This window comes from Petromyzon marinus, chromosome 21 (genome assembly GCF_048934315.1).
Source record: "Petromyzon marinus isolate PM22_M1 ecotype Great Lakes invasive population chromosome 21, UKy_Petmar_22M1.pri1.0, whole genome shotgun sequence".
Lineage (NCBI taxonomy): Eukaryota > Metazoa > Chordata > Hyperoartia > Petromyzontiformes > Petromyzontidae > Petromyzon > Petromyzon marinus.
This window is the reverse complement of record NC_133687.1, coordinates 4726022-4750818: the sequence shown is the minus strand read 5'-3', so window position 1 is coordinate 4750818 and position 24797 is coordinate 4726022. Positions and strand designations below refer to the sequence as shown.

At 48.1% G+C, this 24797-nt stretch overlaps 1 protein-coding gene across 1 annotated transcript; it reads right to left on the bottom strand.

The window, feature by feature from the left end:
• Positions 1-615: 615 nt before the first annotated feature.
• LOC116944492 (NXPE family member 3-like) lies at positions 616-10275 on the bottom strand. The gene is made up of 6 exons (XM_032958148.2): positions 9907-10275; positions 7634-8355; positions 6976-7052; positions 6491-6700; positions 5141-5311; positions 616-2169 (listed from the first exon to the last, which is right to left on the bottom strand). Exons 1-6 carry the CDS (start codon positions 10009-10011, stop codon positions 1808-1810), a joined length of 1647 nt encoding a protein of 548 aa, XP_032814039.1. The 5' UTR covers positions 10012-10275; the 3' UTR covers positions 616-1807.
• Positions 10276-24797: the final 14522 nt, after the last annotated feature.

The following is a 24797-nucleotide window of genomic DNA, read 5'->3' as shown; positions in this document are numbered from 1 at the left end:
TTACCAAAACTGTGACTGAGACAAGTACGCAGTGCAGGAAAGAGGCGCGGACGGAAGTGGTAAATAAAATAATGGGCGGGACACGCACGGACTCACCGCTCACCTCCTGCTGTGTGGCCCGGTACCGGTCCGTGGCCCGGGGGTTTGGGACCCCTGCTCTAGAGGGTTCAAGAAGGGAGGCACGGCTAGGGCAGAGCCAAGCTGCGTCGAGGGGAATATAAGCAGCGGAGAGCGAGAGCCCTGGGCTGCCGGTTCTGGGAGTGGACTCATCTCGTCGTCATCGTCGCCGCCGTCTTCACCTGATTATGGCGCGGCCGGACAGTAGTTGGCTGTCCCAGTCGACGCCGTCGGTGCAACGCGGACAGGGTCGTGTCTGGGATGGGGCGTGCAGCAGCGGGGTCGTGTGTGAGAGAGAGAGGTGGCCCGAGTTGTGGTGTGAGCTCGGCAACAACAGCAACGAATAAAGAGGGCAGATTGGTGCCTCCTGCGACCACCTCACCTCCGGCTGACTGTGTGTGCAATGCACGCTACCCACACGCACAGACGACACTCCACATGTTAAAACGTTCTGGTTTTTTCATAGAAAACATTTCTGACATTTTTAAGCAATGACTCAAAAAGAAAAGATTTTAGTTTAAAAAAGCATGGAATCTTCAACAGCATATTTTTTAGATTTTACCTTAAGCTATAATTTGTATGATCTTACATTGAGAAGTGGATTAGTTGTCCTTAATTGGACAAGGTGTTGGGAGATGATTATGCCAATTACATTGAGCTCTCACTACGCACGTGAGAGAACACAATGGGACTGAGAAGGAGTAGAAAGGATACTGGGGATACATGCGACGATGGTTGCGCATGTATAGTGTTCTTCACGGAGGCACACACTTTACTTGGAGGCAACACGTTTATTACACAGCCCCAACAGGGCCAACTACATAAACGTACACACGTTAACTAGACCCCAACAAGTAACTACATAACCGGGTCAGTCAGTAACATCCTGACTGACCCACGATGCCGAGCGGAGACCGAAGATCCAAGAGACGTAGCGCCGAGGGTTGATTCCAGAGAACAGCCCTGATCGGAGCTCGGGACTCAGCCTTTATCGGCCGCGGTGTGGCCGGGCTCCGCCCATGGCCACGCCCCCTGTCAGATCCTTCCCGAAGACTTGGCCCCTACATCACATGTCCCTCTCCTCTCCTTTTGGGCCCCCCTTGCCACCTCGTCCGGTCACATGTCCTCTCGGGGTCACCCAGACTGTCATGTCCTCACTCGACCTCTCTCTCACTATCACCAGGACTATGCCCCCTAGGGCCCGCTTCCATGGCATACCCACTCTGGTGCCCGAGAGCGGCCCAAGACACACAGCTCCACTCATGACAGTAGCTGGCGCTAAACGCCACAGTGACTCCATTTATGACACTACACATGCGTGAAATACGAGTTGTACGTTTTCTATACTAAGTTGAACTCGAGTAAAAAAATACGTAACAACGTATGTGCAGGGGAATTTTACGTTGGGTTCCTCAAAAATGTAACAATGTATATCAGGGACCCGTTGTAAGTATAACATTTCATATTTTATTCCTTTATTTTAAATAATACAGTAATTTGTATTTCTCATGTAAAAAAGTAGAGGCACGTCTCATTAAGCAAGACGCGCCTGTACTTTCATTCAGACGCCTCCTAATATATCACTCAAGATAAATGCACTGAGACTTAGTTTTCCCTGCTTCTGGTCTTGCGAGTCGATCTTCTTCCCATGATGTGTGCCGGTTTTTTTCTATCTCAGGAAGTGGCAACCCTACTCAGGACAGACGTAGGCCAGGAGGAGCTTGATCTCGTTGTGGATGATGATGGGCTCGGGGTGCATGTTGTCCGGGAGACGGTGAGCCGCCGTCATTTCCCAGGCGTCCAAGATAACCACGGGCAACCCCGCCATGAGACGGCGCATGACGAGGTCCAGTTGAAGAGAGAGCCAATCTGACTGGTAGACCGAGTGGTAGCTGGTGTTGGCCGACTTGAAGACGACCAGTGTCCCGGGGGCTCGCTTCAGCAGGCGAATGACCGCGGCACGAATGCCCCTCATGCGAGTGACGTAGAAAGACACGGGGAACCCCGTGAGGTGAGCCCACACGCTTATTCCCACCACCGTGTCCTTCCCACCTGAGTTGTAGGACACATGAGGACGTGAGAACACGGATATACACACACAGCAATGCAGACAGAAAGGCGTTTCCCAGGTGTTGGTGATGTGGCTGTTGTTGCATTGTTAATGAGCCGATACAACCTTGTTTTCCAAATCCCAGGAGTTTGCAGAATATTTATCACAGCGTCACAATGTTAGCGTCGGTTGCGGGTGTTTTTGCCCATCTAGCATGTTTAAGTAACAACAGCTGCTTTCCAGTTTAGTTTTTCAGACGTTCCTGAAGCAATGGTACAAGCACACGCACATCTAGTGTGACAAGCTTTAATTCAGAAAAACCTGCAGTGAGGTAATATACATGTATTCCCCACTTTTACAACAAAATGTGTTCCTGGAAAACCCTTTCGTAAACCAGATAATTGTAAATCAAAACATATTTTCCTATCATCATCATCACGATCCATGGGCAGATAGCCTGGAGATATCCACTGCACATTTCGTAATTTGTTTCCACTTCCCTCTGTCTTTTGCCAATATGCTCAAGTAGTGCACAGCTTTCTAGGACCAATCTCTTATGTTGTCATCCAGCCATTCTCTGTTAGGTCTTCTTCTCTTTCCGGTTCCTTCCATTTTTTCGAACCAGACACTTTTAATTGTCCTGTTGTTGTCCATCCTACATGTGTGTCCAAATAGTGCCAATTTCCTTCTCATGACTGCCTGGATTACATCTTTTTCAATGTGCACCTTTCGCTTACTCCTATGTTGGGCACACTTTGGGTCCGGTTTAGGTGCGGTATGCTTCTATAGCAACACATATTGAATGCCAATATCTGATTTCTGTCAGTATTTTTCAATGTCCAAGTCTCGCAGGCAATGAATCGACGTACTGAACAGGCATGTTCTTAAAACGTTCAGTTTGTTCTTGTAGCTGATTTTCTTGCGTCTCCAGATGTTATTGAATCCTGCAATTGCTCCTTTTGCCTTTGCAATCCTCACTCATGTCTTTCGTGTAGTCATTGTCCCATGTAATTAAACTTCCCAAGTATGCAGAATCCTCTACATTCACAATCTTTCCGCTTTCTGGTATTCTTTCTCAATGTCCCCCCTTCCGAACATCATTGTCTTTGTCTTTTCCACTTTAATCCTCAGTGCTGCATCCTTTCCTGACTCATGCGGCATTTGAACAATTTCCTGCAGCACTACACATATTTATTCCATCAGAGATCTATGTCATCTGCGAATCTCAGCTTAGATATTCTTCCTCCATGCACAGACATTTCTGTGCCATTGTCCTGAATGGCATCCATCACTCATTCCAAGTATGTGATGACGTTGTTTGGTGATAATGGATCTCCCTGTCTCATACCTATTGTTGTTGGGAACCATTCTCCTATTTCCTGTCCAAACTTTATTTCTGACTTTGACCTTTCACCTATATTCTGCAGAATCTGTGCCAGTCTTTTTCCAACTCTGTATGATCTTAATACGTTATACTGTATCTTGCTTCGTTGAATAAAATGCTTTCTGGAAATCTATGCCACTCTATATTTTTTTTACTTTCTTTGCTATGAGCTTTAACATTAAAATTTGCTGTACTGAGTTCCTATCTTTCATAAACTCTGCCTGTTAATCCACCAAATAGTCCTCAGTCTGCACTTTTAATCGATGTAATAGTACTATCATTGCTACCTTCCCCATGTGGCTCACTAGTGCAATGGTTCTGTATTTTTTAAAATCGGTGAGATCTCCTTTCTTGGGTATCGTAACAAATATTAATTTTGTCAACTCTTTTGGTATTTTCCCTTCTCTCCATACATGCTTGCATAGCTCCAGCTTTCATAATTTCTACACTTATGCCATCCACTCCTGGTTTTTAGTTTTTCTCCAGATGTTTTATTGCCTTTTCTACTTCTTCGTACAAGATTTGATCATTTTCATCATACCTTGGTGGTGGGGATATCTTTTCTAGTTCATCCAGCAGCTCTTTATTCTTTTGTTCTGTATTTCTATACAATTTGCTGCAGTGCTCAGTCCATCTCTTTTTTTTGTCTCTGCTTCATCCATCAAGATCTTGCTGTCCATGCCTTTCATTGTTCTTTGCCTTGCCTGCCACTTGCTATTTGTGCTCTAGACCAGTTTGTACACCTCCCTGATCTTGTATTCTCCAGCGTAGTATTCAATGTCGCTACATTGCTTTTCCAGACATTCCTGCTTATACATTTTTGCCGTTGCCCTTACCTCATTGCATTGCTCTTTGTACTTAGTCGCCATCTCATCCGATTAATCTATCTTTAGCCTTTTTGTCTTTTCCTGTGATATTTCGAAGGTTTCCTCAGTTATTCATTTTTTCGGGTTTTGCTACAAGGATTATTGTTGCTTCTGCTGCTTGCTCCACTATCTTCTTGAGTGCTAATGCCTTGCTGTCTATGCTAAGGTGTTAAATTTTGCACCCCTGATTCTACTCGATATTTACTATTCATATGTCCTCCTTATCTCCTCATTCTGGAGTCCCTCTATGTTTCTCTTCTTCTCATATTACGTTCTGGATATACATTTTAGTTTTAGTCGTAGGTTGCAGAGTACCAAGCTGTGGTCCAATTTCACATCGATCATTACCAGATCCATAATATTCATATGTTTTCCATCCAGTGCCTTCCATGTCTATTTTCTGCACTCTTTTTGTCTGAACTTCCCTGACCAGATCACTTCACATCCATTTATCTCCCCCGTTCCTGTCCATTTTATTTAGTTGTACACCGGAGACTGCCTGTACTTAATTTTTATGAATTTAGTTTTTCGACTGACTACTGAAAGTGCCAGTCCTTATTCTCACAGGATCACAGACATGAACAAATAAGAAAACGGATAGAAAAAATTCGCTTGGCTTGGATGTGCAAATGGAAAAAAAGAAATAAAACACTACATTGAAGGAGAGTATGGAGCCTGGGGTAGAGAAGCGAGGGTGATAGGCATAGGTAAGGGGCTTCTGACCAGTTAGGCCGTCGATCTCGTTGGCCACGTAGTGCAGGGCAGCCACGGGCCCGTGCTGTGTGAGGAAGGGGAGGCCCTGTGAGCGGAAGAGCAGGAACGTCTTGGCGGCCACGCTCACCGACATGAGCGGGCCCAGCACCGTGGGTGCATTGATGTCGATGAACTGCATGTCTGAGAGAGGCAGGCGAGTCATAGTGGTACTTTGCTGATGTTACGGTGACATAATTCCCCTAATTACTAATGCAACATCAGTGTATGTTCTGGGCTGTGCGGGACAGCACAGGTCGTATATTGATAGTAATTCTGAGTTTCTGAATTGTTGCCCTGTCTTTCTAGATCTTGTTTTTATGATTCCTAAAGTAGTCCCAAGGGAAAACGTATTTTCTAATTGTTAAATTTGGTTGTGGGAATTGTTCTTAAACTTACCAGTGAGCTTAAACAACAATAATAGGCATGTTAGATGTTTATACACGTGACAATTGGTTTGGCTGTTTCATGTTGTGAAGGGTTCCTACTTCCACAGATTTGGTCAAATAATGACTCGAAGAGCTGTCTGTGTTCGATGCATTCCAAAGCAAAGTTACCTATACACTCTTATACCAATCACCTGCAATAAGGCTTCATCACAAAGCCTGGGCTTTGTGATGACCTACAATGATAGTAACTATAATAATGCCCGTTACCTATGAAACTAAGACTTTAACATTACAATAAAAGATGACATTGGGTCAGAAGACACAGTAATGCCATAGAGGCATCAGCAACAGATTACATGTGATGATGATAATGATAATCGTCAAAAGTAGAGGACTACTGCTGTCAGATGTTCCTGAACCCAGTGGTCTTAGCAAAGTGGCTGCACAGGAAGTGAGAGACCCAGGAAAACAGCATAATATCTCCAGACATTCTTAGAAAATTCCTGCTAGATTAGGATATTTAACCAATTCCATGAATTATAATTTGGCATCTGACTGCAGAGTGTTCCTGCCGTGTCTTCCATTAAAGCATTTCCCACTCTCCAACCGAGCCACGATGGGTCATACCGACGTGGCTCAATAAGGACCAAGTTGCTTTTCTACTGCAGAAGCCGAGCCGTGCCACTGGCGCACCACTGAATGAGCCCCACCCCTTTCCATGCTTGGTCTCGAGCCAGAGTCAGACGTCTTGGGGGGTCAGCGTAGCGCGGTTTGGTTCTGGCTTATACCATGAGGCCCTCGCTCTGACTATGCTTGGCTGTGGCAGTTAAAAGGGGGTATTGGAGACCAATATTGCTCCCTACGCATGAGGCAAATTGAGCAAATAAAGCAATAGGATGATGAGGGGTTCATGCTGGTGGTGAGGTTCTCATACCTGGCACGTGCGCGGTGAGGTGCAGAAACCATTGGCGGATGGTGGAGTCCCCGTACATGTAGATCCTCTTTCCGCGCAGACATGTGGCTAGGTCTTGAGGGGCCCGGAAGGGTCGCGCCCGGCAGGACAGCGACACCCACTCATCGTTGAGGTAGAAGCCACTCAGAGAGGGCATTGAGTGGCCTGGCATGCACGACCCAAGGCCAGCCGCTGAGAAGCACACATACACAAACACCCATTGTCATCACTTTTTAAAATTCAGTATTATGAGAAATCTTACAAATCAAACTCACTGTGACTCACGTATTAACTGTAACTCAATATATATATATATTTTCTTACAACAATTATGGTCATATTACACTCGTTGCCTGCCCGAGAATCTTGAAAACTTTTTCTGTACTCTGGCCCAACTGAGCAGGCCTGGCTACACTCTAGATATGCCTAGCTAAGGCTGCATAGGACATGAAGTGCTCAACACTCACTGAGGTTGTGCAGTGATGACGACGACAACACCTTGATTTGGCTTGGATCTCCGCTGATTCTCACCTTTGAGACTTCGCTGCATCACCCAGGAACAACGCACAAAAAAAAAGGGTGGGGAATGGCCTAGGCAGATGGGATGCCACACCGGCAGGTAACGTGTAAGTTAAGACTCAGTCCAAGCCTTTACAAATTGTGGAAATTGCTGTGTAGCTAGGATAGGTCTCGTGAGGCATACTTCAAATCAAACAATTTCTATTTATGATGAGAAATCCCACCACAGCAGGAAAATGTGTGCAGGCTGGAAGCAAACAGATTCAACAACATGAGAAGGTTTCCTCACAAACAGCAGGAAGGCACAACTCCCATCATGCCTTGTGAACAAATCAGGGGATTACCACATTGCTTGAACAATGCACTCAGCCTTGTCCAGACCCGAGCTCAGGAGCTAAATGTGGCCATATTATTGTTTACATAACCAACTCGTTTAGTTAAAATGCAGTCACAGAAGATGCTGTGCTGTCAGGATTGTGCTCGTCAGTCATGCAAACCAATTTACTGCTCTACTATTGATCTGAACTCATCATTTTGTTGCTACAACCATCAAGTGAAATGCATGGGGGAGATTGTCAAACGGAGGAGGGAGATGTCTGCTCTTACTTTCTGAAGAACCGCTCCTCTTCCTTTGTGAGAATGTTGCTGAACCCTCTGTTCGAGTGAAATCGCAGGGAGTCGCAAGGCAGCGTCCTGGGCTTCTTGCAGAACCACATGTGTCCTGTCGCTTTGTCCCTGTACTCGCACATCTTGGACTTCAACATTAAGCGCGGCACCGCGTTGCACTCGGTGGCCTCGCCTGTCGCTCCTTCCTTCTCGAAGTAGCCGGTAAAGAAGATCTTGTTCGGCACGGAGTCGCGGAGGCGGCTGATGATGTTCACGGCCTCGCTTGAGTGAACCAGCTTGACGTCTACAAGGGCCTCGCCTGGCCACGGCAGCACGACGCTCGCCGTGTACGAGCCGTTGTCGTGGTCCAGTACTGAGCCAAACGCGCCCGCCCGGAGCTTCTCTGAGTAGACTTTGATGCGAAAGTAGTCTCCGCCATACCGCTTGTCCCTGCCGTGGTGGTCTCTGGCCTGCACGGTGAGGTGCAGCGTGTCACCGACCGTGAAGTTGCGTGTCCCACCCAGCAGCCGATAGCTCGTGGCCACGGGGCTGGTGGATGACTCGAAGTTGAATGAGGACATGGCGGGCGGGCTCGGCCATCGGAGGAGCTGCTGCAGGTCATCCATCTCGGGGTCGTGTGGCTCCGTGGTGGCACTTCTGGGGCCTGATTCGGGCCTTGCATGGCGGGGAGGCTTTTGCAGGGGAGGGAGGCTCAGGGACACCTGGGGAGGCAGTGCATGCACATCAAAACATGACTAAATGAAGAATACGAGAGAATTGAGTCAGTGAATGAGAGGAATTAGTAATTGAATAAGGGAGGAATTATCAAGTGAATGTAGCATGAATGAGAGGATGAGAAAATAATGCATACATGAAATAATGAGTGACTGAGGGATAAATTAGTCAATTAAACGAATTATAGAAATGAATGAGTGATTGACTGAGAGATGAATAAGTGAATGCAGGAGGAATGAGTGAGTGAATAATAAGTGAGCAAGTGCCAGTATAGTTTAGCGGCGTGGTATAGTTGTGCGGTATTGGGTTAATTAAATGGTACATGGTAAGTCTTCGCTTAACGCATGTTCACACGAGTTTCGCTATAACGCGGTTCTTGTATGAGGAAACACTTTTTTCACAACGCGGAACAAACCGGTTGTAACGTGGAACCAACCCGTTAAAAGACAGTTTCTGAGCGGTCGATGATGAACTACTTTGTTTACCTGCACGGCTGAGTTACACAATATAGTACATGGAATGATAAGTGACGTACCCTCATTTATTAATCCCGCCATCTCACTGTGTGTGCGTACGTAGTATCTTGCCAAACTTTATCGTTACATTATTCGTGGGGAATTTTTTTTTCGCTTAACGCGTTTTTTGCTTAACACGGCACTATTCAGCAACGCATCTACCACTTTAAACGAGGACTTACTCTACAGCAGTGGTGTACAGTGTACTGTTATGGTGTAGTGTAGTGATGTAGAGTATTCGTGCGGTGATGTGGTGTAGTGATTTGGTGTAGTGTGATGGAACCGTGTTACGCAGTGTGGTGAAATATTGTAGTTTACAGCAATGGTGGAGTTTGTATTGTAATGGTGCAATGATTCGGTGCAGTGGTGTGTGGTGGTATGGTGGAGTGGTAATGTACTGTATAGTGGTGTGGTGGTGGTGTCGTGTAGCGGTGTGGTATAGTAGTTCAAATTATTGATTTGTCATGGGTGTATTGGTGTGGTGAGTGTTTCGTTAGTTGGTCTGGTAAGTGTGTGTGAATAAAGAAGCTGGCGAGTGCCACTTGAGTTGTGGGTGATGTCTGCTGAGATTCAGGAGAGCAACGTGGTGTGAGCAAAGTCGTGTCTGTCGAGTACCAAGCTCGTGGTGAGGGGGTCAGGCGTGTCTGCCGTGGTTCAGATGGATGACGGGTTGGTTAGTGGTGTCGTGGGAGCGCGTGAATGGTGAAGTGTCTGGTGAGTGGTGTCTAAGTGAGGGTTACATGTTAGGTGAGTGGTTGGGTCACTGGCAGTGATTTCAGGTGAGCATCTGGTGAGTGTCAGGTGGTGAGTAGTGGCAGGTGTCTGGTGAGTGTTGAGAGTGGCCCAGATCCGTGGACTCACAACCAAGGCAAGATTCTACCGGCTCGCACCATGGCGATATTTCGCAACAAACTCGATTAAGACGCCAAACACGTAGATAACGCTGCGCGACACCACGCAACAATCGCAACGAACACGGAGGGCAACAAGTGCACGGTGAGGCGGGGCAGGAGACGTTCTCACGTTCATCACGAAGACGACGAGGGCGCTGAGAGCGAGGAGCGAGATGAGAAGCCACGACCTGAAGATCCGAGATGGAGGAAGACTCTTCGAGTCCATCTTCATCATTCAGCCCCGAGGAGGGAGACGCGGAACTCTGCGTGCTCAGTCGAAACCTCAACCACTTGCCCCTCCTCCTCGCCCTCCTCCCTCTCACCCTCCGTCTCCTCCTGCCCCTCCTTCGTCTCACTCGAACTTCGTACTAACCACACTACACCGTATATCACAACGGCACTCGCGCACTCACTGACTTACCCACTCATCTATCCACTCGCCCGCCCACCGACTCACCGACCGATTCACCCACCCACTCACTCACCCACCCATTCACCGACCCACTCACTCACTCACCCACCCACTCACTCACCCACTCACTCACTCACCCACTCACTCACTCGCCCACCCACCCCCTCACCCACTCACTCACCCACCCACTCACTCACCCACTCACTCACTCACCCACTCACCGACCCACTCACTCACTCACCCACCTACTCACTCATCCACTCACTCACCCACCCACCCCTCACCCACCCACTCACTCACCCACTCACTCACCCCCCCCACTCACCCACCCACCCACTCACCCACCCACTCACTCACCCACCCACTCACCCACTCACTCACCCACTCACTCACCCACCCACTCACCCACCCACCCACTCACCCACCCACTCACTCACCCACCCACTCACCCACTCACTCACCCACTCACTCACCCACCCACTCACCCACCCACCCACTCACCCACCCACCCACTCACCCACCCACTCACCACGCTGCAAGTCACCTAACGTATCATGCCGCTTCTCCCCTCGCACGGCTCCGCTATGGAATTCCCTCCCCCCCAATCGTCTTTTTCCCCAGTTCTTATAATAACCAATTCATGAAACGTGTAAACTCTTATCCATTTAACAAGCAGGCAATTTGACTCCTTTACACAGCTCTCCCTCCACATAAATGACGGATTTTTGCACATCCCATAAGCCGCACGTCCTTCTCTGGTAGTGTATAATTTCATCAGCATTGGTTCAACCAACACGAGCAAACTGTGGATGTGGCTTCAACGAACAGTGTCTCATCACCATTGCAGTCTCGCCTGAGCAATAGCGACGCATGTTGCTGGCCGGGTTCGTCCTGGGGTAATCCACGTGAATCCCTCTCACCTCGACCCTGTGTGCGCGTACTGTCTCGGTGACTGCCCGCTTCCCCGTGACCCCACATCTGCACGTGCACAGACACATCACCTCGCTTGTCCCGGTGACTCTCAAGAGTGTCTCGACTCATATTCCAGTGTCTTCTTCGCTGCCTCCCCCGTGACTCGTGGTCTTATATCTCCCCGTGACTGAGTTTCTCCCATTTGAGTCCCCCATTTGGGATTCATGGACTTAGGGAGGGGGGCACAAGGCTGCGCTCCGGGCCTGCCTGTGACCCTTTGACGCTTCGCGGGGCCTCAAGGTGCACCGAGCCTGACACAAGCATCCAGGCACTGTCACCGCCACCCAGTGGTGAACCGCCACTGTGGTTACTGTGAATATGCAGTTGACTATCTATTATCCGGGACGCGATAATCTGGCTTCCAACATTATCCGGCGGTCCGGAGCCAATCCGGCGGAATCAGCAAAACCGCTCCAGTCAGGCGTTTGGCACCATGTGCATGACAAAAAAAGGTAACGATGCTTGATTTCAGTAGCAATATTTTATACAGTACATTATACAATTCAAAAACATGAAAATACTGCACGTATATACATTGTTCATGATTAACAACTACAGTATTGAAAACAGAAAATATAGAGTGCGATCCGGTGTAAAAGTGCGTGTAATTAGGCGTTCGCGTCACTGTGGCGATCATCAAACACGCGTCGTTTAGACAAGAGCATATGTACTACATCACCCCATGCAGTCTTCGAGATTGGAGTGGTAAACAGTAAACACGGTAACTTTGCACATTTAAATATGTATTTTTGTCTATTTGTATGTTGATGCCAATGTCATAAACACATTTAAAACACTAAAAATAAATATACTCAACACTTAAAATCATGTGTTGCAAGAATGTGCAAAAAAATACTATTTTAAATAATGATGTGATTTCGATTTAAAGTTTTCGTGACTGCAAGGATTCATCTTCTTTGGTTCTTTCGGTAAAGTCACTTTACCGAAAGAACCAAAGAAAATGATGTGATTATCCAGCGTTTTTGAAAATCCGGCGCCCCGTTCCCCCCTAAGCCGCCGGATAATCGATGATCTACTGTATTCGATCAATATTGAATCTCGTACATGAGGAAAACACAAGAGTCAGGCCTCCAACTTAGAGTGACTTGGCCTAAAAACATTTATCCGAGGTGTGGGGAATGGCGGTCCTAACATAAACCAAGTTGCAGAGAGAGAGAGATCCAATAACATGTATCTTCCACATGCAAGTTTCCCCTCCGTCGTCAACACAGGGACCTCCAGACAAAGGTTAATTTGTCCCTCGGCGTACTTGTGTACCCATCTGCATTTGCATGGCTGCGTTGGGAATTTTGGGTATGTGCTGATGTTAACACATGGACTCCTCTACTTCTGAAAGCGGTTCCAGAGGTCTGTTCGTAAGTTGATTTGTTCGTAAGTACAACTTTACTACTGCCGATTCCAAACATGTTGTACGGCATGTATACTAAATACGGGGAATGGCTTCTAACGTTGTATAATTACCTGTAGATGTAGATGCCACTGGTTCTTCACGTTCTGCAGATGTAGAAGCCACTACCGCCATTTATTGTGCGGCGGTTGAACTGACGACTCTCGGTTCGAACAGGCAACTGGACATACAGACAGGTTTGTTCGTATCTCTGAAAGTTCGTAAGTCAAATGTTCGTCAGTAGAGGAGTCCTTGTATGTCAGTGCTGGACTCCCTGGGGTGCTTGCCCCACCCACATTGACGGGTAAACGCGCAGGGTTGAGCATATCAATAAACGTGTATTGGTCGCATTCACAGTTAAGCTGATGTTATAGCAGTTGCAGCAAAATGCTTGAGTTGTCAGCTCCAGACCATATCAAAAGAATGTAACAAATAAACAACAACAATTAGAAAGACATTAAAAATGACGAAATATCCGAATTAATCAAAATTACAACCAAATAACACTATAACAATAACCCAAATAACAATCTGTGCACATGTAGTGGAATAAATATGTGCATTAGGGTGAGCGGTGAGATCCCGCGGAGGCGAGGACAGTACGGGTTATTACGGCTCAGCCAGGTGCGGTGGCTGGGACGGAGAGGTTACGTTGGGCCAATTAGGCCAGGAGGCCAGAGGCGGCCGTGATTGGCTGGAGCTGTTGTCAAGGCTGAAATGGCGCCTAAATGTCTGGGGGAGAAACAGGTGCCAACGACGCAGAGCGTCGTCGGGGCACGGACTAATTAATTGGAGATTAATGAGAGCGGGGATAAATCGGGAAGACGCGAGAATAGCGGGGAGTTGGAGTCGGGGGCTGGACGAGGCACCGCGTGGAACGAAGCAGCAGTGGCGAGAGCAGAGTGTTAGCGGAGACGAAGATGCTAAGCAGTTAGCAGTGGAGAGAACATAGCGATAGTGAAGCGCAGAGACGAAGCAGTTAGCAGTGGAGAGAACATAGCGATAGTGAAGAGTGAAGCACAGAGACGAAGCAGTTAGCAGTGGAGAGAACATAGCGATAGTGAATAGTGAAGAGCAGAGACGAAGCAGTTAGCAGTGGAGAGAACATAGCGATAGTGAAGAGAGCAGAGACGAAGCAGTAGCAGTGGAGAGAACATAGCGATAGTGAAGAGTGAAGCGCAGAGACGAAGCAGTAGCAGTGGAGAGAACATAGCGATAGTGAAGAGTGAAGCACAGAGACGAAGCAGTAGCAGTGGAGAGAACATAGCGATAGTGAAGAGAGCAGAGACGAAGCAGTAGCAGTGGAGAGAACATAGCGATAGTGAAGAGTGAAGCACAGAGACGAAGCAGTAGCAGTGGAGAGAACATAGCGATAGTGAAGAGCGAAGAGCAGAGACGAAGCAGTAGCAGTGGAGAGAACATAGCGATAGTGAAGAGTGAAGCACAGAGACGAAGCAGTAGCAGTGGAGAGAACATAGCGATAGTGAAGAGTGAAGCACAGAGACGAAGCAGTAGCAGTGGAGAGAACATAGCGATAGTGAAGAGTGAAGCACAGAGACGAAGCAGTAGCAGTGGAGAGAACATAGCGATAGTGAAGAGCAGGGACGAAGCAGTAGCAGTGGAGAGAACATAGCGATAGTGAAGAGCGAAGAGCAGAGACGAAGCAGTAGCAGTGGAGAGAACATAGCGATAGTGAAGAGTGAAGCACAGAGACGAAGCAGTAGCAGTGGAGAGAACATAGCGATAGTGAAGAGAGCAGAGACGAAGCAGTAGCAGTGGAGAGAACATAGCGATAGTGAATAGTGAAGAGCAGAGATGAGAAGAGACGAAGCAGTAATAGGGGAGAGAACGGAGAAGCAGTGATAGCGGAGTGAACGGAGAAGCAGGGGGAGCGGAGCTGACAGAGAAGCAGTGATAGCGGAGCTGACGGAGAAGCAGAGGTTGGAGAGACAAAGGTGGCGAGCGAGTCGAGTGAAGCACGGCGAGCGAGCCGTGGCAAGCCGGGGAACTGTGAAGCACTGAGGACATGTGGAGAACTGTAAATAAAGTGGTGTTGGAAGAAAGACAAAAGTTGTCCGAGTGAAATATACCACTACACATATATGCATGGGATGAATGATATGTAATTTGTTTTAGTGAAATTTGTTGAGTATACGGTATTGAAATATCCCAGTGTATCGAAACAGTATGTAAATTGGAAGTGCCCAGTGTTCAACGTCTCTATATACATAGGACAGTAGTGTTGACTGTGTGTTTGTGAGTAAGGGTGTGTGTGTAGTCCAACAAAACAACCCCCTACCTCGTGGTGCCGGACAGGCAACACTGTCGTGGACAGTGCTGTGGGGGGAGGGCCAATTCCGATTGGCCTTTCCCCTCATTTCGTTTGTAACCACCACAGCGGCCAAATGGGGGCTCTGGATGGGTGCGAGGGGCTGGTAACCCCTCCACCTTCAATTAATTACCACTAAACAACGACGACAATTTAATAAATAAGCTTGTGCCGGAAGCCCCGGGGGGACAGGCGTCTATGACGTCTCCTGGCCAAACCCCATTTGTCAGAGCCAGGAGACTGAATCCTAACCCTTGGGGCTCCTCCAGAAACAACAAAAAACCACTACGTGTGGCCACGTGGAATATTTGAACGCTTACTGCGGAGGAGAGGCTGCTACTCCTCTGTCGGGAGCTGGACCGGTACCGCCTGGATCTCTGTGGTATTCAGGAGGTCCTGTGGACTGGCTCTGGCTCCTGCCACCATGAGGGGTGGACAGTCCTCGACTCGGGGCAGGAGACTGCCAAACAACAGTGTGTGGCTCTTCTTCTGAATAAAAAAATGAAGGGGGCGTGCTAGCATGGTGGTGAGGTGTGGGAAGCTGTAAGCCCCAGGCTACTTTGGGCTCGCCTTCCCATCAACCAGAGGCGAGGAGTGGTGGTCGTGGTTACTTATGCCCCCATTGAAGATGAACATCCGTGGAGGGATCCAGGCAAGACCGATGAGTCATGTCTTCTATGACCTCCTGTCACAGGTGCTAGCTAAACTGGCCCCTCGGGATAGAGTCATCTTGTTGGGTGATTTCAATTCCCGAGTTGGTCATGTTGGCACCTGGTCTGGAGTAATTGGAAGGCATGGGCCAGATCAGCTCAATAACAATGGTAGGAGGCTACTAGATTTTTGTACAGCCCATGGGCTTGTAATTACCAACACGCTGTTCCGGCATCGGTGCATTCACACCACATCATGGATACATGCCGGGTCCAAACAAGAACATCTGCTGGACTACATAGTGACAGAACAGCGGATGCGGGCCCATGTCCTTGACACCAGGAACTACCGTGGAGCTGATCTGCCCACTGACCATCGACTTGTCATCTGTAAGATGCGACTGCCATTCTTCCACTCCGGTGGTGGGTGTACACCCAGGACCCCATTCAAACCCTTAGTGGCATGGTCTCAGCTAGCTGATGAAGCGAGAATTTCATCATTGCTTGCGGCTGGGGTTGGCATCGTCCCCCACTCCTCATGTCGAGGGAAAATGGGCGAGGTTTAGGACTGTGGCTCATGCAGCTGCAATGGCTTATTTGGGTACACTGGCTGACAGAGGAGGTGTTCAAGCTGGCTGAGAAAAAGCGACAGGCCCCCTATCATCGGCTACAGCATCGCACGTCAGAGAATGAGGAGGCTTACCGCAGCCTTCGCTCGGAGGTTCGGAGAGCTGTGAGGTGCTGCAAGGGTGGGTGGCGGTCGCGGGTTGCTGAGGAGATGGAGTCTGCCTCAATGGCCCGCGATCACAAATCCCTATTTAACTCCATCAAAAAAGTAACCTGCAGCGCCACACCTATTACCATCATTAGGGGAAAGAACGGTGATACAATCTCCAACCCCCAGGAACAGGTTTGCAGATTTGCTGAGCATTTCTGTGAGGTCCTGGGGGAGGGGAAATCCCTCAGCCTGGAAAACATCATGGGACAAAGTGGGGATGACACTGCTGAGGCTGCGGTGCCTCAAATATTGGATGAGGAAGTCACCCCCTGTGAGTGGCTGGCTGAGGTGCCATCCGTTGAGGAAGTACTGAAGGCGATCCAGAGTCTGAGACCAGGAAATGCACTGGGCAGAGATGATCTCCCAAGTGAAATGCTGAGGGAGGGTGGCGTTTGTGCGCAGACTGCCCTACATGACATCATAACAACAGTCTGGGCCACTGGACGGGTTCCGCAGGAGTAGAATGATGCCCTGGTGGTCCCCCTCTTTAAGAATGGGGACCGCACAGACTGTAACAACTACAGGGGCATCTCACTCCTCAGTGTGCCGGGAAAGGTCCTGGCAAGGATTATTCAACATCGCCTTGCTAGGCACGCTGAGGAGAGGCTTGCGGAGCCCCAATGCGGCTTTCAGGAAAGGGCGGTCCTGCACAGATTCCATATTTTCTGTCCGTCTGCTATAGCAGACCATTCCAACCCTTGTTCTCACAATCCTATTCTGGTTATTGCTCATAATTGTGGGAGGTGCAATGTCTGCGCTGATAAAGAGAAAAAAATGTAATTACACTTGTTTATTGCCACACTGTCAACAAATTTTGTATATAAATACCACCACGTTCTGTGTTAAAATCCCCATGGGCTCCTCATGCTCTGTAGGTCAGTAATTCCTCTCCTAAAGTTAGCCTGGACAGCTTAGTTTTTTTCAAGTGGGAGATGGGTGGCGATGTAATGACCGAAAAATTACCCCAAGCCATATGCAGCCTAATGGCTATTTAAAAATAAACAAAGGTCTCCGATTAGAAGAAATAGGCCTCCACGGTGATTGGTCGGGAGGGAGACTTTTAAAGGGATTGGGGAATAAGGGTTGAACGGGAAAACAGAAAGGATCCGTTAAACGGAACGGACAGGGATTGACTCAAGGCAAAAACAAGGACAAGAAGATTCGAGAAAGGGGGCCGAGGGATTTTTAAGTGGAGAGCACGAGGAGTGGGGACACTCGTAGGAAGATACAAGCAGGAAGACATGAACGAAGCCTAGGGTCCCTCATTGAGGAAGTCGTTAGTAGGGTTCCTTATTGTGTAAACTTGAAATAAAAGTGGCTATTCTCATTACTTTGTTGACGGAGTCGTTACACAGACATCACGAGAGGACATGATCAACAACAAAGTCCACTGTTTACCACTAAGTGGCAGTCACGTCACCACGGCGCTGATGTCAGGCGAGGTGCACTCAGCTTGTGGTTGTGCGATCATACACGCCATTTACCACATGTTACATTTACATATTCGTACAGTCACCCAATATACGTTTAATATTTCTGTAATATATAGTACTTTAATGGTACGCTGCAGGTAATTTGTTATTTAACATTGATTTGTGTTCGTGCAATATTTTAGATTTATCATGAGACGCAGTTATTTTTGCTTTAATTTTTTTACGTATATAATTGCAGTATTTTATTTGTTTTGTCATGTTGATGACTCAGGTTATTCTGGCAAATGAGACTCTGTGGAGCTTTAAGCCACAGGGCGAAGCCCTTTCCAGACCTGGAGCCTTTGTTCGGACCCTCTGAAGCAGCTCGGTTTATCTTACCCAGTGTTCTTCCCAAGAGATGCCGGCGCATACGGGGCAGGAAAGTCGGCGCTTTAGCCAGGCTGAGAAGACGGGCTAATCGCCACCCACTTCCCATTATCTTGCTAGCCAATGTTCAGTCCCTTGAAAATAAGCAGAATGAGCTTAGATCGAGAATCTCCTATGAACAAGATGTGAAATACTTCAATGTCCTTTGTTTGACTGAAACATGGCTCTCCCTACTGGTGCTGGGCCTAGCGATTCAGCCTGCTGTATTTTCCATTGAACAGGGGAAAAGGACAAAGGCATTGGGGAAAAGCAAAGGAGGAGGGGTATGCTTCATGATTAACAACTCTTGGTGTGACCACAGTCATGTAGAGAAGCTCTCGTCATTCTGTTCATTCGACCTGGAGTACCTGACAATGAAATGCCGACTCCACTATCTCCCGAGGGAATTTTATTCTGTTAATCTCGCGGCTGTATACATTCCCCCATTGGCCGACACCACTCAAGCTCTCAAGGATTTAAAAGGGATTTTTTTTTACAAACTGGAAGCCGCAAACCCAGAAACCGCATTCATTGTGGCTGGGGATTTTAAGAGAACAAATTTAAGGACCGTTTAACCAAAATTGCACCAGCACATCAAATGCCATACGTGCTTAGACCAGACTTTGGACCACTGATATTCTCCCTTCTGGGATGGATACAAAGCCCTTCCCCACCCACCGTTTGGCAAATCAGATCACTCCTCCATCCTGCTCCTACACATGACCAAATGAATGTTGCCCTGTCGCACTCACTTCAGTCATCGTGAAGTGCTTGGAGAGGAGAGTCAAGGACCATATTAGCTCCACCTTACCCAACACTCTAGACCAGTGGTTCTTAACCTTGTTGGAGGTACCGAACCCCACCAGTTTCATATGCGCATTCACCGAACCCCTCTTTAGTGAAAAATAAAATGTGATTTTTTTCAAATTCAAGACATAGATATGTTTTTTACTGGTACACAAAATGAGCCGTGCATGAACATTACCTTGTTCAAAGAATAAAACCAACACAATGCATAAACTCACAACAAATTACATACCTGGAAATCAATGTGACTTCTGCTGTTGCCTTTGAGAGATCAGTTCAGATATGCGTGGCTTCACCTTGGCAAGTGCCACTCTCATGTCATTTTCACAGCAAAGTCTGTTCCTTTTCTTCGTTTTTATGTCCAGCATCCTCGAAAAGGATTGCTCACAAAGATATGTTGTAACAAATGGTATAAAAAAATCCAGGGCTTTCTTAGCAATAACTGGATACTTGTTCATTTGTCGACACCAAAACGTTGAGAGCGTTGTTGTTCTGAAGAGTTGCTGTTGAACCTGGCTCTGCTGAATTTCAATGATTTCGTCGAGGAATTCATCATTGACATCTGCTGTTTCAACAGCAAACGTGAACGGCTGTCTCACCCATGCTGGATATGACTCTCTTGTAGGGAAATATCCGTCGAGAGACTTTGCAAGCTCATCTAAGTGCGTGGCAATTGTTTGCTTCAGTTCCGTGGATACAGAAATATCTCCGATTCCAGACACATCTTCGATCTTACTTGCACAGTTGTCCAGAAGCGGGAAGTTTGCGAAGTTATTGTTCTCTGTTCGTCGTTTCCATAACGGTAGCTTTTTTTGAAAAGCCTTCAGGTGTTCTTCCGCTTCCATGATATTGACTCCACCACCCTGCATCTGCTGATTGAGATGATTGAGAGCTGTGAATATATCAGCCATGTACGCTAAAATGAGAATGAACTCAGGATTTTTGAAGCAATCTGCATGGCAGTGTTGGTGCTTTTGCAAAAACAGGGCTAATTCCACACGCATGGCAAAAACACGATTCAGCACCTGTCCCCGGGATAACCACCGAATATTAGAATGGAGCAGAAGTACCTCAAATTCAGAGCCCATTTCTTTACACAGCTCACTGAAGATGCGGTGCCTCAGAGCACTTTTTCGCACATAGTTCACACATTCCACCACAGTTTTTAATACTTCTGCCATTTTTGGAGGTAAGGTTTTTGTTGCCAACGCATGCCTGTGCAGAATACAATGCGTCACAATGATGTGTGGTGCATCGGCCTTTACTAGCGCACCAAAACCAGACTTTCTTCCCAGCATGACTGGAGCTCCGTCCGTACAAACTGCAGAAACCATATCCCATGAAAGATTGTTGTCTCTGAAGAAGTCATCCACAAGCTTCTTCACATCGGCTGCCTTCGTTGTTGTTGTAAGAGGCTTACAAAATAAAAACTCTTCTTTTATCATGTCGTCTTTCACATAGCGTACAAAAACAGCAAGCTGGCTTAGATCAGAAACGTCTGTGGTTTCGTCGAGTTGAAGGCTGAATTTTGCCGGGCTTGAAATCAGATCCGCGACTACTTGAGCCAAGATGTCTTTACTCATGTCTTCTATTCTGTCACTGACGGTGTCATTTGAAAGGGGAATTTGGGATAATTTACCTTCGGCCGCTGTTCCGAGTATCAGATTCGCCATCTTTAATGCAGCTGGTTTCACAAGTGTTTCACCAATGGTGTGTGGCTTGCCCTGCTTTGCGATCAGGTAAGCAACTTTGTACGATGCTGTCAGGATCGGTTTGTTAACAGGTACAAATCCAAGAGCAGGCAGAGTGGCCCTTTCATCGAATCTGGCTCTCTTCACCCTGAATTCAGCAAGTGTTGTGTTCTTGTATTCCCCGTCTCCATGCAGCTTCAAGAAGTGTTCCTTTAGTTTTGCCGGTGCAAGACTAGAGTTGCTCAACTTGGCGTTGCAAATCATGCAGATAGGACGCTCACTCCCATCACGTTCCGTGATACATGAGAATCCATGTTGTACATATTCGTCCGACCACTTTCTTCTTTTGCCCGACATAGTTAGTATGGATAAAATATTAAAGAAATCACACGACGTACGACAACAACAGTCACACGTTGACTACTGAGTATGCACTAAATTCCCCGCAGTGCTGATTGGCCAAGCAGTGTAGCATGATCATCTGCAGCCAGTGATGGCCAAGCGGGCCGTGTGTGTCATCACAAATTTACACAATAATTCAAGTGTGTCCGGACCTCCGTGGCGGGGGCTCTGCCGAACCCCTGAGATCGACTCACCGAACCCCTGGGGTTCGATCGAACCCAGGTTAAGAACCACTGCTCTAGACACACTACAATTTGCATATCACCCCAACAGATCCATGGACGACGCAATCGCCACCGCACTATACACCGCCCAGACCCACGTGGCCAAGAGGAATACTTACGTGAGAATAATCTTGATTTGAAGCTTTCGGGACTGCAGGAATCCATACTCTGGTTCTTTCAGGTAAAATCACGAAGGTAGGAAAAATAATAGATCACGACGTTTCGATTACCACACAAGCAATCATCTTCAGGTGGGAGGGAGAAACAGGCTGCTGAAACAAGTCCTTACATATAGAGCCGAGAGAGGGGGGAGGGAGGGTTGCCGCATCGGGCAAAAGGGTGGGGGCTAGAGATTCTGCCTAAGCGAGTGAGAAATCCAAAGATGGGAACCGAGATGGGGGGGGGGGGAAGGGGGCGGTTGTGGTTGATGCGAGGACTGCGAGAGCTGAGGAGGTGGCCATTGTATTGTGAGAGATTAGCATGTCAATTTAAACGAACCAACGCAACGGTGGCTCTGCTAGTGGGACAGTCCGCTCGTTAGAAAACATCGAGGGAAGGAGAGAAAGACACACACCGAGAGGCACACCCACGCACAGAGAGAGACAACAACAACAGACAATAACCGATATTCGCCACTAAGTGGCGGTGACGTCACCACGACGCTTGTGCCAGGCCATGTGCACCTTGAGGCCACGTGAAGTGTCGAACGCCCGCTGACAGAAGGTCACCGGGCAGACCCACGTGCCACGGATCGACTGACTGAGATAACTGGCTGATGCACCACCTGTGCCCCCTACTGTGCCAACCTGCTGTGCTTTAGCCACCCGGTGCTCCGCTTGTTGTTGTGAGCGTCGCTCCTCCGCCCTCCGTTGTTGTTGGAGGGCGACTGCCTCCAACTGCCCAGTAGCGTCCTTCACGAACCTCCACCACAGAGGCCGATCTTGACACTGCTGGTACCAGTCATTGGCAAGTCCATTCAGCTCCACGTCCTCCTGTACCACATCATTCCATCTCTTCTCTAGCCCGTGCCGCTCCCGTTTAGCTCCCTCGATCCGGCCGAACAAAAGCTGTTTTGGCATGCGGTGGCTGGGCATGCGGGCTACATGACCCAGCCAACGCAGCCTTGCCTGCCGGAGGAGCTCACCGATAGGACCTTGCCCAGATCTTTTAAGGATTTGTGAGCTCCTCACACAATCCAGCCTGGTTAAACCCAGGATGGATTGTAGGCAGGCTAGCCTAAATGTTTATAACCGGTGAAGATGTTCCATTAGGGGGGTCCACGTTTCGCAAGCGTAGAGAAGGGAGGGAATTACCGTGGCCGAGAAGACCTGAAGCTTAGTGTGGATCGACAGACCAGGTAGCTTCCACACAGCGTTACGCAACTGATGGAAAGATAATTCCGCTCGACTGATTCTGAGTGAGACCTCTGCTGTTAAACCGGAGCCGGTCATGGGCACACTGCCCAGGTATGGGAAACTCTCCATTCTTTCCACAACTGCTCATCACCGATTGGGAGTTGTGGGGGTGGAGTGCCCAATGGTACAAAATACCCAGGCAGGTGCTTCGTTTTGGTGGGGCTGATGGTAAGGCCCCACCTCTTAGTGGCACACTCCAGTTTCAGCAGCAGCGCCTCCAGCTCCTCCTCTGAGTGAGCTGCAATTACCAGATCGTCGGCATACATAACTTGGTTTGTTTAATAGGGAGCCATCCCTTGACCGCACCCGGGCATTGATCAGCTGCCCATTGTATCTGTACCAGATGGAAAATCCTCAGGTACAGCTACTGAAGGCTTCACTTACTACGTGGTCGAAATAGAAGTTAAATTATGTTGGAGCCAGAGGACATCCCTGTCGCACCCCAAGGTGTACAGGGAATGGCTCTGACTCCTGGCCACGTAGTTTTACCCAGGCCTGCTTACCATCATGAAGGTCCTTAATGAGCGTGAGCAGAGGGTCAGGGACTCCGAAAGCACGATGAACAACCCAGAGCCCAGACCTAGTGATGGTATCATAGGCCTTGACCAGGTCAATGAAGCAGAGATGTATGTCTTGTTGGAATTCCCTACACCTCTGCAGCACCATCTTGTGCATTTTGCACGGGATCTTGTCGCCGGCCCGGCATCCACTGCTCCTATGCGTCCTGGGTCACATTCGGCCCTGTGGGTGGTACGGAGTCTTGCACTTGTGATCCTGGTGTTGCTTGTGGCTGCAGCGGCTCATCGAACACCCAAGACTCCGGCGTAACAGGGCATGGTGGGGGGATGAGGTGCTGAGGGTGTGATGGAAATATGGTTTTAGCCATGACGGGTGGATGTACCAACGGCGAAATCCCGATTTCACATGTACACATTGCAGCCGTATTACTTAAATTATTTCTACAGGACCCTGCCATGGTCGATGCAATTTAGGGGAGCTATGTAATGGGACATGTGGATAATGCAGCCATGCCTTCTCACCAACTGACCATGGGAGTGTGCGATTTCCTGGCATATTGTGTCGCTCAATTGCGGCCTGGGCATTCTAGGTGTTTGCCATTGCCGTTGTCTGTGCTTCATGCAGTCGGTCCAGCGAGACCTGTAAGGACACTGGCTGACCTGATGCGCTTTTTGGAGCATTACCCAGCTGTGTTTCTGTGGGAGGTTCATGCTCCGTGTTGTACATGAGGTAGAAGGGAGAAAACCCCGTGCAGACATGTGGCGCTAGTCTGTAAGCTGCCAATATCCCTGGAATGTAAATATCCCAGTTGGTTTGTGTCTCATTAATAACTTGGTAGAGTATAGATGTTAGAGTCCTGTTTAACCATTCCACCACACTATCCGTTTGGGGGTGGTATGTGGAAGTACGCACTTTCTTTGTGCTTAGTGCCTCGTATACTTTTTTAAGGAGTTTAAAAGAAAAACTATTCCCTGATTAGTGAATAGCTGCTCAGGAGGTAATTTATGCAGCACGTACCCATGAAGGAAGGCATTAGTAATTGAAGCTGCTGTCTGGTCCGGCAGGGGCTGTGCCATTGACCACCTTTTTAGGTATTCTACCCCTACCAGGAGAAATGTATTTACCCTGGATGACCATGGAAAAGGCCCTAGAATATCGAGTGCAACCAATTAGTTGACTCTGGAGACAACGATGAATTGTAAGGGAGGCTGTGAGCTGTGTGCCGGTGGTTTTTGGCATGTGCACTCTGTGCACTCTGCGACTAAGTCGTTAGCATCTGCAGACATGCACGATGGGCCGCAGTGGGGTACCTTCTTTATGGATTTTGGGAAGACCATAGAATCTGGGTGGTCTAGCAACCGAAGGTTTCAGGGAGAGCCGTTTGACTGATTCGATTAGAGAAGTCGAACTGGTAATGATCTTGCTGGTTTTTGTAGTTAGGCCGTTAGTAGGGTTTCTATTGATTTTTGAGTAGCTGCCTTCATTGTGGGTTTATCCATGATGACAGTGGCATTGCCCTTGTCGGCCGAGAAGATGACTATATCATCCCTCTTTTTCAAATTTGCGAGTTCAGAAC